Below are 18,073 nucleotides of genomic sequence, written 5' to 3'. Positions count from 1 at the left end.
ACAGAATGGGAAAAAATCTTCACCAGTGACACATCTCACACATATTTAACAGCCAGAACATATAAAGAACTCAAAAAAAAGAGAATCGAGAAACCAAATGACCCAATTAAAAGATGGGCTAAAGATCTAAACAGAGAGTTCTCAAAAGAAGAAATAAAGATGGCTAAGAAGCATCTTAAAAGGTGTTCAACCTCATCAGTGGTTAGGGAAATCCAATTTAAAACCACTTTAAGATTTCATCTCACCCCAGTCAGACTGGCTAAGATTAAGAGAAGAAATGATACCAAATGTTGGAGAGGATATGGGGAAGCGGAACGGTCATCCACTGCTGGTCGGATTACAAAGTTGTTCATCCCCTATGGAAAGCAGTGTGGAGAATTCTTTAAAAAACCCACCATTTGACCCAGTTATAGCACTTTTTGGCGTATATCAAAACAACTCATCCTACTGCAGATACTTGTACATCCATGTTTGTTGCTGCTCTTTTCACAATAGCTAAGAGATGGAAACAACCTAAGTGTCCTTTAACTGGCGAGTGGATAATGAAAATGTGGTTCATTTAAACAATGGAGTTTTACTCAGTAGTAAAGAAAGATGAAATCATGAAATCTACAGATAATGTATGGAACTAGAAACTGTTATACTAAATGAAGTAACACAGACTCAGAAAAACAAAAAAAAAAAAATGAGGTATATTCTCCCTCATATGTGGATCCTAGCACCAAATCCTTTAAGTGAGTATGTACCCAGACATAACTACAGGAACCAGGATAATGAAAAGGAACCAGGGAGGTAAAGGAAAAGAAAGAAGCTGGAAGAGAAGAACAGTAGGAAAAAGGAGTTAATAAGGGACATATGGATAAAAATGGGGTTATTTTAAGGGGGCGGGGAGGGAGGGTTATACAAGGAACCTTGGGGATAAAGGGAAAGAAGGAGCTCAAGAGAGGTGGGACCATAGGAGAAGGGTATTATTAAGGGAGAAATGGGAAAAATGGGGGCACTTTAAATGGGGGAACCATGGTGGAAGGGTTAGACAATGCAAGAGATAAATAATGCCTAGCCAGTTTAAAAAAAAAAACCAGAGGGAATGATATGAATTGAACAACCTACTGGCAAATTATACATACAACTAGCTCAAGGAATATAATACATGACTAGGTAAGGTTTATTTGAGAACATTTGGCATTTGCCAAAGCTTTATCTACATAGCACATGGAAATTAAAAGTACCAGACTGGTGGAACTAACCTTCTTGGATGTCTAACAGCCATACTCTGAGGCCCAGACTAATTTGGTAAGGGGGTCATAAAGGACAGTTTTTGCTCCTTGCCCTCCTAGGTTGACTAAGCTCCAGGGGACTATGAGCATCTCTCAAAATGTCCTGTAACTGTGGTCATCATCTGTTCTCTTGATCAAGGAGGCCTTGGAGACCCCACCAAATGGACTTGAACCAGTGTCAAGTCTACAAAGAGGAGGGCCAACACAGAGGAAACATTTTCTCCATGCTTCCAAGTGAAGCCAGCCACAGTCAAGTAGGACCTTTGACTTATCTTCACATAGATGGAACTGGTAAAAGAAAGGAGCCAGGGGCTCCTCCCAAGTCCATGTGACGGCCCTGAAGAACAGATCCTCAAGTGACATTAAGAGTAAAAAAAATAATTGGTTTATCTGGGCCAACTGTATGGTCTTAAACACCCAAAAGAAAAGTATAACCAAAGATTAAAGGGATCAATATAATTCTTTAAGAGTCCATGTATATAGCTAAAAGCTACATAACAACAAACAATGCCAGACAGGAGATACCTTCCTTTGAGTTGTTGGCCAGGGTGGGCAAAGAGACTCCCAGACAGTAACCCAGCACAGAACTGGGAAAATGAACAGCAGACCCCAATCTTATCTAAAGGAATACTGGCAACTGATTGCTGCTAGATGAGGAACAGCTGATCTTCCTAAAATAAGGAATTCTAGATAGGCTGACTAGATTTAGGGATGGACAAGCACTGGAGAATGGCTGGGGGTGCCAACAACACAGTACACAGTAACAGGGATTACAGAATATATGGGCTGCAGTGAGGTTGGGGGCAGACTATGGGAGGGAGCCATTTGGGATGTGGGTATATAGATGAATAAGATTGTTTGGGATGTTCTATATGAAATAAAAATCAACAAAAAATGAGTTATATTTGAGGAAGAAGCATAAAAATTTGCTTCTTTGCTCTGGAAATTGTTATTGAATATGCTAATGCTGTAATGAAATGCTTCTTCTCATCATGTGGTTAATAAATAAATATTTTTTTAAAAAATTCTCAAAAAAAAAATCTTTTTGTCCCGACTGCTTAAAAGCACCACCACACCTGGGAGAGTCACAACTAACTCCCATCTACCAGAGACAGGTGAGGGCTTAGCTGGCTCATGAACAAGCCTCTATCTGTGAACCTATTACGCTGATCCCTTACTTTCAGCTTCTTACCAAACTTGTCAGCCTTCATAATGAACATTTTAAAAGTTTCTGGCACATATTTTAAAAATGTGGTTTTGGATATATGGTAGATTGAGAGCTTAATTCTTTTTAGTGAAAAGTAAGAATTATAATGATATTCAGTAGGACACATAAATTTCTGGAATGATACTGTGTATCAGAGGAGCTGTGAAAAAAAAAAAGTCAGTATTTTAGCACCTAAAATTACAGGAATATTGAACTGCATTACCAAGGACTTGGGTAATATCATGCTTTGCTTCTTAAGTGGATTCTTCTTAAGATGCCAATATGCAAATCCCACGATAACAATTAGGAAGAGCAGCACAAAAGCAGCAACAATTGGAATCCAAACTGAACCTAAAAAGGGAACCATCACAAATTAGAATGGAGACAGAATCGTGCTGTTGTATGAGACAGCACTGCTCCATAGTTGACGTCTGTGTTAATATTCAGACAACACTGGAACAGAACTCAGGCAGTCTGTGTGGAAGTCCTGGGATGTATCCTAGACAGTGATTTCCTTCTTCCCCTCCTGTAATTCTAAAGCATTCTAGAACTTGCTGTCATCACACAGGTAGAAATAGCATCTTTATAACAACTTCTGCATAGCCTCAAAATAGGGTGTTTCCAAGGTTACACTTTCTTCTCAGTTAAAAGGGCAAAAGAATTTTAAAATGTCTCTCTTTAGAAATAATTCTGACATGTTGGCAACTCTTAATAATTTTGCCCTTTGTCCTCAGCTTCTTATTCCACTTTTTTGTTTGAAGACTGTACATATGTATACAAGTGCACAGAAGCCACACAAACTCACACACACGCATGCCACTCACACATACACCAAGTACTGCTGCTTGGGACTGAAACTGCCTACTCACAAACAAGACATACAGAATAACAAGAAATGGGGAAGATTCTGCCCAGGGCACACACACACCTGTCATCATCACTGTCTATTTTGGTCTAATGATGTTTTAGTTTTTTCACAGCACAATCTTCAACATTTCTTCACAGTCCCCTCTTCTAAAAGTGAGCAGTAATCCGTATATTAGGGCAGTGTTTGGTCTCTTTCACAACATTTCATAGCTCTAAATTCTATTCTACAGTTAATTCTTTGGAACAATATCTAGAAATTACTGCTTCAGGAATGTTCATGTCACATCCATAATGGGGCTGTGTTTAAACGAATTAAATTATTACAACAACAACAGAAGCACAACATAATGAGTAAAAGTAGTGTATTATTAGAAGGCCACTGACATCCAGGGTACTAAGTAAGGAAGCAGCTTCCAAGGCCTGTAGCAACAAGGTGCTGACTACGCCCAGGAGCTACACTGCTGCCACCCTGTGGCCATCATATCAATCCAATTTTTTTTCTCTTTTTTCTTTTTTGTATTACGGCTTTATATAAAATTGGATTTGGGATAAGTGCAAGTGCATCATTTAAAATTTTGCATTAAATAGAATTCTGTTTTTCAAATGTCATAATGTAAATCAGCATAAAATGCACTGCATTAGTTTAAACTGTATCTGAACTTCACACAATGGCCTGACAGTTACTAGTATCAAATTTTAGGTGTCTGTCTGATCTGGCATTTCAGCCTAGATTGTCACAGTTTCAACCAATAGCATAGGCTCATCAGTGATTATTATGAAAACCATATGCCACAAATAACAGAAAGACCTAGAAGAGATGGATAAATTTACGGCCATTTACACCCTAACAAAATTGAATGTGAGGGCATTTAAGACACCAGCACAGACCAGTAACAGCACTAAGACCAAATCAGTGATAAACGTTTCCCAACAAAGAAAAGCCTAGAACCAAAAGCACAGTCTCACCAAACTTTTAAAGAGCTAAAGCTAACTCTTCTCAAACTTCTCAAACTTATATAGATCATTACCTCTGATGAGCACAAGTGTGAATATTCTCAACAAAACGCAGGCAAATTGAACTGAACAGCATATCATAAAGATCACTATTCAAGCTGGCTTCATCCCAAGGATGCAAGGATGGTTCAGTGTACACAATCAATAAATAATATATCACATCAACAGTATAAAGAATAAAATGATCATCTCAGTAGATGCAGAAGAAGTTCTGACAAAATTCAACAACCATTGTTTAATGATGACGAAAGCAAACTAGGTATAGAAGGTTCATACTTGAACATGATAAAACAAACCCACAGCCAATACCCCCTGAATGCAGAGGCACTGTAAGTATTTCCTCCAATACCAGCACAAGACATGGCATTCACTCTCACTGTTCCAATTCCATAGAGTACTAGAAGTTTTAGCTAGTGCAATTAGGCAAGAGAAAGAAGTAAAAGGCACAAAGAAAGAGAAGTCCAATTATCCTCATCTGCAGATATGATTCTACAGACAGAAAAAATGAAGCACTACGCAAGAAAACTATTAGAACTGATAAATGAAACCATAAAGGTCAAAAAATAAAATCAAAACATTAAAACAGCAGCCTATTTACACACCAATATTAAATTTACTGAAAAAGAAATCATTAAAGCAATCTCATTCATAATAGCTAAAAGAAAAACAAATAAAGGAAAATCAAACTTAGGAATAAGTTTCATGAAGGAGGAACATACAAGACGTTGCCAGTGAAAATGATGAAACACAGGCAAAACAAATGGAGGACACAAAAAATGGAGAGGCCATCAAAGTTCATGAATTAGAATTGCTGTTGTTGAAATGTCTGTACTACCACCACCGTCTATACTTTCAACACAAATTTCATAGAACTAGAAGAGACCATCCTAAAGTCCATATGGAACCACACAAAACCCAATCGAAGCTGAAGTAATCAAAGCACCTGATTTCAAAGCACAGTGTGGTACAAGCATAAAAACAGATGTATGGAGTGGTGGGCCGAGCAGATTCTAGAAGTGAACCCATGCAGCTACAACCTAGCACAAAGGACAGTCTTTTCAAAAAATGGTGCTGGGAAAACTGGACAGCCTCACAGAGAAGACTGAATCTCTCAACCTGTGCAAAAATCAATTCAAAATGGATTAAAGACCTAACTGTAAGAACCTGAAACTCTGAAACTAGAAGAAAACAGGAGAAACACTTTGAGACAATGGTGCGTGTGACAATGCTTTGGATAGGATCCCAAAAGCATAGGAAACAGAAAGAAGAATATGTAAAATCAATATTCTCCATGGAAAAGAAAGAATCCAAAAAGTGAAGAGAAAACGAGAATAGGAGAAAACTGTCATTCATTCCTCTGACAGGATTAATATAAGGAATTTAAAAAATGCCTGTTCTCTAGCAACAACAACAACAAAATGTGGGTAGGAATGTAGAGGAAAAGGAAATCCTGTATTTTCTTGGTAGGAACGTAAAGTAAATTAGTACAGCCATTAGGAAGAACAGTACAGAGGCCCTCAAAAAATGAAAAAATACATCTACCATGGGATCCAGCAATCTCAAAGGAAATGAAACTGAATACCAGTAAGGCACCTGCATGCCCATATATACTGCAGAACTATTCACAATAGCTAAGACAGGGAACTCAGCATAGGTGTCCATGAATAGAATGAAGAAATGTGACATATATGGATATTATTCAGCCATAAATATGAATAAAATCCCGTCATTTGCTTCATGTTAATTAGTAGAGGTGAAAAACATTACCATTGAAATCTACCTGATGACTTTATATCCATGCTCAGGTGCCAAGGATCTCAGAAAGTAACTGTGACTAGTAATAATCAGATACATAGAGATTAGAGATGCATGTGCAAGCATCTAAGTGTTAGTAGCATTAAAAATAAGTTTTTCTGTATGAAAAGGTATATTTTAAAATGAAACGGAGATCTTTTTTAAAGGTTCAGACCTCATTCAATTTTGTCTTATAGGGTTTATACTGAGTTCAATATTGTATAACTCTTAATTCAACGGTGAACCTAAAATTTTACAGCCAATTTTGAAAGAGAAAAGATAAGCATCTTTGCTCTGGAAATTGTTATTGAATATGTTAATGCTGTAATGAAATGCTTCTAATGATGTGGTTATTAAATAATTTTAAAAAAATCAATGTAACAAATTTAAATCCCCTCTGCAACTGTTATTTTAAAATAAATCTGAAATTTCTTTTTTTAAAAAAAAAATCCTGTCATTTACAGAAAAATGTACTGAAATGTTGGCTATCATGTTAAGCAAAATTTGCCACACATAGACAAGTACAGAATGTTTTCAAAAGTCAGTCTATATGGGGTGTGGGTGTGCATGCCTATAATCCCAATACTAGACTAGAAGTAGAAGCAAGAGGATTGCCACAGGTTCAAGGCCAGCCTGCTACACAGCAAGTTCCAGGGCAGCCAGGATTATACAGGACTATACAGAGAGAACATGTCTTAAAGGGCCAAAATCAATCTGAACGTAAAATAGTGACAAATAGGGGTTGGAAAGGGTGTGTGCGGGAAGGGAGGGACGGTGATGAAGAGTTGGATTTGATCAGTTCATGCTATATGCATATGTAGAAAGATCACATTGAACTACATGTATACTTAATAAATGTTAATAACAAATAGAACATATGCCTTGGTTTTTTGCAATAACTATGTTCAATGTTTCCTGTGTGGCTATAAAGTCAGTTCATGACAGCTATCAATTTTTAAAGATAATTCTGCTAAGATTATTTAATGACCCCAAACTGAGTCAAGTGTAATTACAGGAAGTTTATCATTAAAACATTGAATAAATTAGCAATAGCTGAATATAGTTTTATAGGGATATGATAAATTTTCTGTGTTTAGATTTTTTTTAATCTTACCATTGATTTTCTAGTAAATAGTGTATGACGGTTGTACTTGAGGTTCCATTTGACTTTTAATGTATTACTTTTAGTATATTACTCTAGAAAACTGGCATATCTCTATTTTCCTGGTTTCATTGGAGTAATTTTATTTGTATTGAGTTGATATTGAAATGCGCTTTGTTTTCGTATTAAAGAATATAAATTATTTTATTAACTAGAAATATTTTTCTACTTTTTCAACTGACTTTCATTTTTCCCCATGAAAAACAGCACTGTTTTGTTTCTTAAAAAATACATTTGAGGGACTGGAGAGAAGGCTCTGTGGTTAAGAGCACTGGCTGCTCTTGCAGAACCTGGGTTCAATTCCCAGCACCCACATGGTGGTAAACATCTATCTGTAACTCCAGATCCAGGGAATTTAATGCCCTCTTCTGACCTCTGTGGGCACTGCACGACACAGGTGCAGGCAATACATTCATATACATAAAATAAAAATAATAAAGTATTTTAAAAAATACACTTGAGAGTGGGAGGGGGGAAGGTTAGAAAAGGAGAAAGAGGAGAGATAAATAAAAAGCCAGAGGGAAACGTCAAAAAGCCCTGAAAAATACACATACAATATCTGAACATGAGTGCATGTGTATACCTGAAGGCCATATAACAAAAAACACAGTGCCAGACAAGAGAAACCTCCCTTCGAATTGTTGGTCAGGGTAGTCCAAGAGACTCCCAAAAAACCACAGGCTATTGCCATAGCCCTTGATTACCACTCACAACTTGAAGGTAAGACCCTATTGGTGAAGACAGGACATACTTCAGACACAGGACTTGGAGCAATGGAGCTGAAACTGACCTGGAAGCCTCCCCCCGAAGACTAGCTCTCATAGTTCTAGAGGATACTATGCAAGTTGCTAAGGGAGAAAATCAGTCAACAGTCCAGCCCAGCTCTAAAGCCCAATAACCATAACAACTGGCCCAGGAAACTAGCTCTACTGGTGCAGTAGTGGCACTTTTATCTAGGTGGTGATCAACAGCTATCTAATTGGACTTAAAACCTTCTCAGTGGGAGGGAACTCATGGATGGTTCTGCAAATATAGCTAAATACACATGGCTGGAGAGGTCATAGATCCTAGAGAAAATCCTATTTCTGTCATAGCTCTAGACAAGTGTAATTTCTTACTATATGCTAAATATGGATCCTTATATTTACAGACCATATACTACTCATCAAAGAAGCTTCTTTTTGCAACAGACAGAGGCTATTACAGAGGTCCACAACTGGTCACACACAGAGAATATATGTCTGAGAGATGCCCAGTCCTAAGTAACACATCTACAGTGGAACCTCTAACCTAAGGCTCATAAACATTATGGAACGGGGGTAGAGAGAATACTAACATGTCCTTCAACTCTCACCAGCGAAGCTTCCTCATTCAATGAAGTTTGATGCACATAGAACGCCACAACTGGCCAAGTTTTTAGAGAATAACAGACTGCATAGTGCATGTCCCTGGATAGGACTCCTATATTGAACCTCCCCCATCCATGGCACAGGGATCACTGTGGAAGAGGGGGTGGAAAGATTGTAAGAGCTGCCATGAACATAAGGAAACAGAGGCTTTCAGGCCTCTGGGAAGTTGCTCATATGAACTTGCAGCAATGGTGACTCAATGCTGACTCAATCAATAGACAAAACCCCAGCAAAGTACTGGGAGAAATGGGCAGCAGGCCCCAACCTTGGCAGAGGAACTATTGGCAACTGATTACTGTGAGGTAAGGGAAAGAGAGTAGGTCTTCTTTAAGGGAGTGACTCTAGATAGGCTGAACGTGTATGGAGGGACATCTGGGTACAAATGCTTGACTATACAGGACTTAACATATATGACAGAATGCATGAAATCAGGTGGGGGGGCTATGAGAGGAAGTGGATGGGAGCTGGGGGGGTCTAAATTTCACTAAGATCTATTACACGAAATGCACAAAAACTCAATAAAAATACATTTGAATTATAAAATTTAGTACCTTTTCTAGCATAGGAAAGAAATTTTAAAAACATATTGAAAACAGGAAAAGACACACAAAAGAATGTTATTTACAGGATTAAATATCATATGGACATAAAACAATTAATGTACTATGTAGAAAAATGAAAAATATTTTAAGAATCTTTTCCTAAGGCAGTCCACAAAATTATATGTACTACACAAGCTGCATAAAAAAAAAGCAAAGAGAAAGAAGACAATGAACTGTGAGCAGTGGCTTTCTCTCTGGATGGCAGGACTGCAGATTTTGTTTTCTTCTGGCTTTTTAAAGCTTACAAATTATGAAATGAACATTTGAAGTACAGATGCTTCTGCATATGATTTTTTACGTATTACACATTCTGTTCTTTGCTGGGTCAAAAGGTTATCTCGTGGCTTTTTGAGTTGGTTGCTGTAATACACTTCAATGACCGAGAAACTGCCTTGCTTTTAATTTGGAGCTTCTCTTAGGAATGGAACTACTTAATATCTTTAAAAGACAAGACATTTGTTGAAAGCGTAAATAAATCTGCTTCTTTTGACATTACCCTAGGTCAGTTACCATTCTCTATCTTCAGAGGGGAAAAGAAAGGCAAGAACTTACCTTTAATGCTGTTATGGGAAAGGCTAATGCAGGCTTCCTTTGATTTTTCAGTTGTAAGTTCCCAGGAGTCTGAGATTCCTTCTACTGAAACACAGTACTCGAAGTCTAGGGAGGTGACTGTGATGTTTAACTGACATTCAGTCTCGCTGCAATCTTGTGTTTTGAGTACATGCTTTGTAAATAGGATCTACAGGAGGAAAAATATATATGTATATGTATATGAAAACGAATGGCTTCTCTAATAACAGCTTTGGCATCAACTAATACATGTATTTGTTACTTCAGTGCTGCAAGGTGAAGTGCATCTGTTAAGATATTCTCACAGGAGCAGTAGCTTTAACAACCTGAAGAGCATAACTGTTCTCTGTTAGCTGTTAAAGCAGAAAATGCTGGCTCATCCTATTCCTGGAGTGCCAGAGACAGCTGGAGAGAGAGATAAGCCTTTGAGAGGAAGCAGAACAGAGGTGCTACCCAAAGGCTGCAGATCTCTGGGCAGTAAGTACATAAACAAGACTGAAGTGCTGGACACTTGTAGATCTCCTGTGCTAGGGCCAAGACAAGCTGTGCTGTGGCTCAGCTAAGTGTCATCTGAGGTATTAAGGGCTGGTTGCTGAGGAGGCCATACTGCGAAGTACCTTGGACCTTTAAGAAGCATGGCCTAACAGGAGGCTGTAAAGCTTTGAGTATAAAATATCCCCACAGGCTCATGTGCTAAATCCTAGGTCTTTAGGAGGTAGTGCTATTTTGGGAGGTGCTGGAAAGTTCTGGATGTGACTTCTCACTGGAGGAAATAGGTCACTTGGGGTTGAAAATTTGAGGATGTGCAGTCTCTGCTCCCTCCTGCCTCATTTTCAGCTTGCTATTATATCTGACTTGAGATGAGGACGACTTCCCTCTGCCACATTCCTGCAATGACACCTTGTCCAAGTGCATGCAGCCAGATGACCAGGGACTGTGCCCTCTGAAACAAAGAACCAATAATAGATCTACTCCTTTAAGTTGCTTCTGTCAGGTATTTGGTCACGGTGACAAGAGAGTGAGGAACACAGGGGTCCTTAGGTCACAGGGGCATACCCTTGGTCTGCCTAGCCTCAGGAAGGTTTGAGATGTGATCCCTTTGGGCTAGAGGTATAGTTCGATGCCTGCCTTGTGTTTGTGAAGCCATGGGTTTGATTCCTAGCACCAAGGAAAAAATAGAGATGCAATCACTTATTCCTATGTGTGCTTCCTGTGATGTATATGATGTGCCACCATCCGCCACCAACTGCCATCCTCACCAGAAGAGAGCAGATGCCAACACCATGTCTTTGAGCATTTAAAACTGTGAGCTAAGTAAACTTTTTCATTTGGTAAGTAACTTGTCTCAGGTGTATTGTAGTAACATAAAGATGACAACAGGTGTTTTACAGTGCCTGATTTAGTATACCTAACAATTTAGTGCAGAAAAGTTAAGAAATGTAACAGAAACTAAGAGGTACTGCAAGAGGAATCCAATATGGAACAAGGAAAAACGAACCAGACTACAGGAAAAGAAACAGCCAGCTGAGTATAGGACGACTATCGAAGAGTGAGCAGAAAGGTGCCAAATGGAGAAAGTGGAGAAAGGCATTCTGGGAAAGAGCTTGGCACTTTCAGACAAGAACAAGCAGCTCATCAAAGCATAGATGGAAGCCAGGCTGGAGGGGGCAGGGAGACCGGCTAGAGAGACACACAGGGCCAATCATGAGGACTGTGTCTCTCATGCCAGGGAAGGGAATTTGCCAAGTTACTTTGTAGCTGATAGGGTTTGTTTGTTTAGACAGGGTCTTCCTGTAGCCCCAGCTGATATGTAGACCAGGCTGGCCTCCATCTCAGAGAGGCCTATTTGCCTTTAGCTTCCACGTGCTGGGATTAAAGGTGTGCTGGATAGTGATGGTGTCAACTTGGCACACCTGTGTTGATGGAGCCTCAATTGAGGAATTGCTTCCATTGAACTGGCCTGTGGCCATGTCTGTGGGGCATCTTCTTCATTGTTGTGTGACGTGGGAGGGCCCAGCCCACTGTGGGTGGTGCCACCCCTTGGCAGGTGGGCCTGTGTTGCATAAGAAAGCAGGCTGAGCAGGGACCAGGGGAGCAAGCCAGTAAGCAGCATTCCTCCATGGTCTGTCCTCTAGCTCCTGCCTCCAAGTTCCTGCTGAGTTCCTACCTTGGGCTCCCTGATGAACTGTGACCCAGGAGATGTAAGATAAAAGAAACCCTTTCCTCCCCAAGTTGATAGTGGTCAGAGTGTTTTGTCACAGCATGGAGAAACAAACTAGAACAAAAGGCATGTACCACCATGCCTGGCTTGAAAGGGTTTTAAGCAGTAAAATAATAAAATTTAGACTTTCAGTTTAGAAAGTCAACCCTGAGCGGCCAAGTAGATGTTTAAGAAGGGAAATCTGGTGTTATACGGTTCCTGAAGAGCAGATCTTACTCAAGATAAAAGGATCAAAATCAAAACCCTCCAATGCCCTCTCTGTCGTCACCTGTTCCCTACACTCTTTCCCAAAGCACCACTGACTCCCTGGCTTCTTTCCCCATGTACCAACTATGCCTCTGTGGGGTCCTCTGCCTTGACTGGGCCCTGGGCCTGAGTATAGCCATGGGGGTCAGCTTCTAACCTCAGCCTTGGCCCCAGTTAACACCTCCCCTGGAGGCCTGCTCTGACCCCTCCATTGAAAACCACTACTCCATCCCTACAGGCTGCCCACACCCTTTCTCACTGCCACAATTACCCCATTCCTCTACACTGTTCCCTCCTGTAGTTCTGGGAACCTAGAAGGCACACAGTATACATTTGATAAATATTTATTAAATAAATGAATGGCAATGGTGTGCAGAATGGATGAAACATGGTTCCAATCAGTGTGTGGACTCCACACCAGTGCCAGATTAATGTAATTATATTGCTAGAGTTGTACACTTTTTCTGTCAAAAACGATTCAAATTATAGTTGCATATTATATTACATACTACATATTATCAGTGAAGGGAAAAAATATTCTAAAATTATCTTCATCTTACCATTAGAGAAACAGAGGTGTGGAGGGTAAAATTCTAGTGGGCCATGCTGTTACACAGGCTAAGAAAAAAACTAAAATCTGGCCAGTTCAGTGACTGACTCCATGCGGGGTCACTTTGAGGGCGTCTGTCTACGATCCATGAGTCTTATCTGCATACTCATGAGCAGTCCACCTTTATTAGAGTATAGGAAAACAACTCGCAGTAGTTACAGAATAGTTTCCATTTTGAAAATGAAGATACACAAACACATACATCACCAGTTCTGTTCCTTCGCACGTACACACGGTAATCGAATGTGTGACAGACACTGTCGTCATCAAACATGATTCCCAACACTTCTCCATTTACGATGACCTCGGGGTGAAATATGTCAACAGTGACCTGTTCTTCTCTCCTTTTGATGTCCACTCTGGGTGGCCCAATTTTTCCTGGGAAGAGAGGGAAAGCATAATTCCTATTGGTCTTGTAACTTCATAATGTAGCTCATAAACCTATCAAAATTAATTGATCAATCCACTCTTCTTTTATGTTTTTTTTCTAAGTAGGACACATTTAAACTCCCCCATGAAGATACAGAAGACATGCTAAATATACTTCATAATAAATATACTTTTAATAAATCTCAAGCAAGAAGCTCTCTTAATCTAAATTCCACTTTAACATTCAATTTCAATTCCAGCTCTAGGAAGGTCATAAAAGTTGGGGTTTTTTTTGTTTTGTTTTGTTTTGTTTTTTAAACTTTTACAAAAACTTTATTGAGAATTTCATACCTGCACATAAGGTATTTTGATCAAATCATGCCCACTCCCTCCCCTCCAACATTGCCCCCTCTGAAGAGGTAACCCTAAAATCTTTTAAGGATTAGATACAAGCTCCCAAATACTTTTGACGTATTGACATTTTTGGCCTTTGGAACAGAGTATGTTGCTAACAGGCCCAAGAACAGTTTGACTTTTAGCCTACAAACTGGCTATATAAGATGTAAACAGAAACATGCATAGCTAGGATTGCAAAGCTAGCATTCAGCTGAGAGAGTAGTTATTGCATTAAGCTGACTCCTAATGACTTACTGTCATACCCATCACTTAAATCTCTCAACTCTCACCAGAGAAGTTTCCTTATGCAGCAGATGGTAGTTAACACAAAAACCCACAACTGGCCAATGTGCAGAGAACAAGAGACTGCAGAGTGCTTATCCCTGAATAGGACACCTATATCAAACTTCAGCCCCCAAGGCTCAGGGATCATTGCAAAAGCAGGGGCAGAAAGACTGTAAGAACCAGGGGGGCTGGATGACCACAAGAAAATAGAGTTTTCCAGACAGCTGCTCAGTTCCTCATATGAACTCACAGCAATGGTAATGGAATGCACAAGTCCCATGCAAGCTCAAACCAGACAAATTCCAGCACAGACCATGGGAAAGCGGGCAAGAAACCCCAACCTAATCTAAGAAACTTTTGGCAACCAATGGCTGTTGGGAGGGGGAGATACAGTCTCTTATAGGGATGGGACTTTTGGTAGGTTAGCCAGGCTCCATTCAGGACCTACATTGGATATTTGGGAACACAAATTAGACTCTATAGGCCATAATATATATAAAATAGAGTACATTAAATTGGGCCGGGGTCAGTAAGGGGTAGTGACGATAGGGAAAGGATCTAAATGCCATCAAATTATATTGTATGAAAATTGTAAAAATTCAATAAAAATTTAAAAATAAAAGATTAAATAGATGGGAAAAAAGATGAAAAGGGTAGGCTGGTGATGTAGGCCTGTAATTACAGCTACTCAGTTTAGGGCAAGAGGATCATTAAGTTCAAGGCCTGTGTGGGCTACAGAATGAGTCTGAGGCCAGTCCAGGCATCCTTAAAATAAAAAAGTAAAAAGAAGGCTGGAGATGTATTATCAATGGAGGTGCACTACCTAGCAGGCCCAAGGTTCATTCCCCAGCAACATACAGGTATGCACACATATGCATGCACACACACAGAGACACATACAGACACACATGCATGCACACACAGAGACACACACTCTGCTCTGGTAAGTACTTTTCCCTTTATCTTTGCTGTAGATTAAGAAGCCTGGTTTCTAAAAGCTTTCTGAAAAGAATTTTTAGTCATGTTCCCCTGAAATTTTGTGTTTTAACATTCATGGGTGTCTGGCAAGAAGATTCTACAGAAGTTTATTAATAGCTCAATTTTAACTATGAAAATCAGGACTAGAGATTCAAGTATTCAATACATACTCCCTGATATCTGGGGCTTGTCTGGTGAACATCTTACATGTTTCTCATATTTACTCTGTACAGAATGTGTTCCACGCAGGTCTGGTTTTGACTGTCCACTATATCTCAAGCATACTTTCTGGGGCATGGAACATGCTTGATAAATCTGTAGGGGACAAATCTGACAGGTGGCATGTGTCAAATGATACATGTGTAGACCCTGGAGAATAAGTAAAGGAAAACTCCAGTTAAAACTGGAAAAGCAGGCGCAGAATCAAGTGTGGGCACGACAGGCAGGACAGGGGCTGAGTAACCAAGCACAGAAATGCGCAAGGAAGAAAGGGGAAGCTGGAAGAGGAGGACCAGGGTGAGGAGATTAGGGGAGAAACAACTAAAGTGTCTTTTACTCTGAAGTCAGAGGATGAAGACTAAGATGGGATACTATATAAAAAAACAGAATTGGAACTGAAGATTCTAGAGCTAGAGATGAGCGTTGAGGCCAGGTACTACGGAATGGGAGGTGGGAAGAGTTGAAAATCTTGGGGCTCAGAAAGATGAAACTCTAAATTTTCCTTCCTTCCTTCCTTCCTTCCTTCCTTCCTTCCTTCCTTCCTTCCTTCCTTCCTTTTTGTTTTGACTGTTATTGAAGGTAACTGTATATGATTTCCACATTTTAAAATAATGAAAAACTAAACATTTCTTGTCCTTTTTTCCCTCCCTCCCTCCCTCCCTCCTTCTCTCCTTCTCTCCCTTCCTTCTCTCCCTCCCTCCCGCCTTCTCTCCCTCCCTCCCTCCTTCTCTCCCTCCCTCCTTCCCTTCCTCCCTTCCTTCCTCCCTCCCTCTCTTCCTTCCTTTTCTTTGAGACAGACTGGCCTCTGACACTTAAATAACTCTTGATTTTCCAATTTAGCTTCCTGAGTACTGGGATTACAGATGTACTTACCATATCTGGCTTGGACCTCTAAAATTATTAATGTATTAAGTTGGTATTTATGTTTTCAAGGGCATCAAGGACTTAAGGGAAGGAATGAGTACCCAGTGGTCAAGACCTTGGTGAAAGCACTTTGAAATGAAGTATAAGGAAGACAGGGAGGGAAAGGTTGATATCCAGCATAACTGAACATTTGAATGGACTGGATGGTAAATGGTTTAAAAGTACCAAAAGTGAAGGCCAGCTCATCCTTATTTTGTAGGGCTTTGAAGAAAGATGATATTGACTCATTAGATTCTTTTAAATGTTTCCTGGGCAACTGTAGCAACCACCAATAAAAACAACATACACAGAAGACATGTACACGTGTGTGTGTGTGTGTGTGTGTGTGTGTGTGTGTAAAGTATTCTCAAATGTAAATTTACCCATATATATATTCTGCTCACCTTGCCTGCACATAGTAAAATCTTTTGACACTGAATAGTCAGATTCCTTTTGTCCAATCCTGGCTTTAACTCTGGCCCAGACAGAATTAATAGGATCATGAACTTGTTCATAAATATTGCAACAATGATCAAAGATATTGGTGCAGGCATCAGTCCATTCTCCAGGCCTGAAATGAAAAAGAGGAAAGAGACATATACATAAATCTTATTTTTCACATAAACTTTAACCATCCCTATGTGTTTTGCTTTTCACTCACAGCCCTCAGCTGATAGGGAGAGATGAATTAAAATAGGATGGAGAGGCCAGACAAAGGCAGAAGCACTTACTCTTGAATTAGAGATCCTAGCTCAGTACCTCCAACCCACAAACCTCTGAAGTTCAAATGGTTCCAAAACCCAAAATCTTTTTAGTATCTACTTGATGCCACAAGAGCAAAGAAAATTCTATACCATAAAAATTTGCTTAATACATGAAATTAATTTTTCAAAATATATGAACTTGGAGGTAGCTGAGCGGTAAAAAGCTTATGAGGCATGTACCCTTAGTTCATGCTTCACAAAATGATTAAATTATATATATGTATATGGCCCCTGCCTTTAATCCCAGCACTCGGGAAGCAGAGGCAGGCGGGTCTCTGTGAGTTCAAGGCCTGGTCTACATAGTGAGTTCCAGGACAGCTGGGGCTACAGGGAAACCCTGTCTCAAAAAGAGCCAAAAAAAAAAAAAAAATCCTTCTTAACAGAAAAGCCAAGACGCTTTTTAAAAATTTTTTAAATATTTTATTATTTTTATTTTATGTGTATGAGTGTATTGCCTGCATGTATGTGAGTGCACCCATGTCATGCAGTGTTGCAGAGATCAAAAGAGGGCTTTGGATTCCCCTGGAACTGGAGTTAAGGATGGTTCATAGCCGCCACTTGGGTGCTGGGAATCAAACCTGGGTCCTCTGCAAGAGCAGTCAGTGCTCTTAACCGCTGAGCCATCGCTCCAGCCCCTAAATTATATTTTTTAATGAATAAAATACCATAAAATTACAAGTTACTTTCAGGTATATGTACATAATGTATGTATAAAATCTAATCCCATGTTTAGGCTTAGGTCCAATCCCCAAGATACCTTTTTATGTGTACATAAATATTTCAAAATCTGAAAAACATTAGAAATATAAAAAGTTCTGGTCCCAAGTATTTGACAGAAAGGATATTTCACTTGTATTATTACATTCCTTTAAAAGAGAGAGTTCATTTCAAAACATAAGACTTGAACAAATACATTTCATATTTAATTTTTAAAATCTGATTTTTCAAACAATTATGGATTCCATTAACATAGATGTAACTCAATTGCAGAATGAAACACATTAGAAAAGTCTTAACAACAGTCAGGCTTTTTGGAAATTTATATGTCTAATAAATTTTATGTATTAGCTTCGTTTGTAATTCCTTAAAATATTAGAAGTTACTTGTCGACAGAAGAGCTCTTCATTTTCTTCATTTAACCATTATTATTTAATAACAACATAGATCTAGTTCTTCCTTC

The 18,073-nt window shown here is 39.3% G+C and overlaps 1 protein-coding gene across 2 annotated transcripts in view; it reads right to left on the bottom strand.

Moving 5' to 3' along the window:
• The window catches only part of Ifngr1 (interferon gamma receptor 1), a 40,174-nt gene that overhangs the window by 6,947 nt on the left and 15,154 nt on the right, over positions 1-18,073 (bottom strand). Inside the window, exons 3-7 of one of the 2 annotated variants that reach the window (XM_029558150.1) lie at positions 16,534-16,700; positions 15,178-15,376; positions 13,182-13,357; positions 9,885-10,071; positions 2,708-2,835 (exon numbers count right to left, since the gene is read on the bottom strand). In XM_029558150.1, coding sequence (XP_029414010.1) covers positions 2,708-2,835; positions 9,885-10,071; positions 13,182-13,357; positions 15,178-15,376; positions 16,534-16,683 — 840 coding nt within the window. In that variant the 5' untranslated portion in view covers positions 16,684-16,700. The remainder of the gene's footprint in view (positions 1-2,707; positions 2,836-9,884; positions 10,072-13,181; positions 13,358-15,177; positions 15,377-16,533; positions 16,701-18,073) is intronic. The other variant, XM_008822046.3, reaches the window with a different exon arrangement.

The sequence above is a fragment of the Nannospalax galili genome, unplaced genomic scaffold (assembly GCF_000622305.1).
Source record: "Nannospalax galili isolate Female #2095 unplaced genomic scaffold, S.galili_v1.0 scaffold186, whole genome shotgun sequence".
Lineage (NCBI taxonomy): Eukaryota > Metazoa > Chordata > Mammalia > Rodentia > Spalacidae > Nannospalax > Nannospalax galili.
The sequence above is the reverse complement of the archived record's forward strand: the minus strand, read 5'-3'. Positions and strand labels throughout refer to the sequence as shown.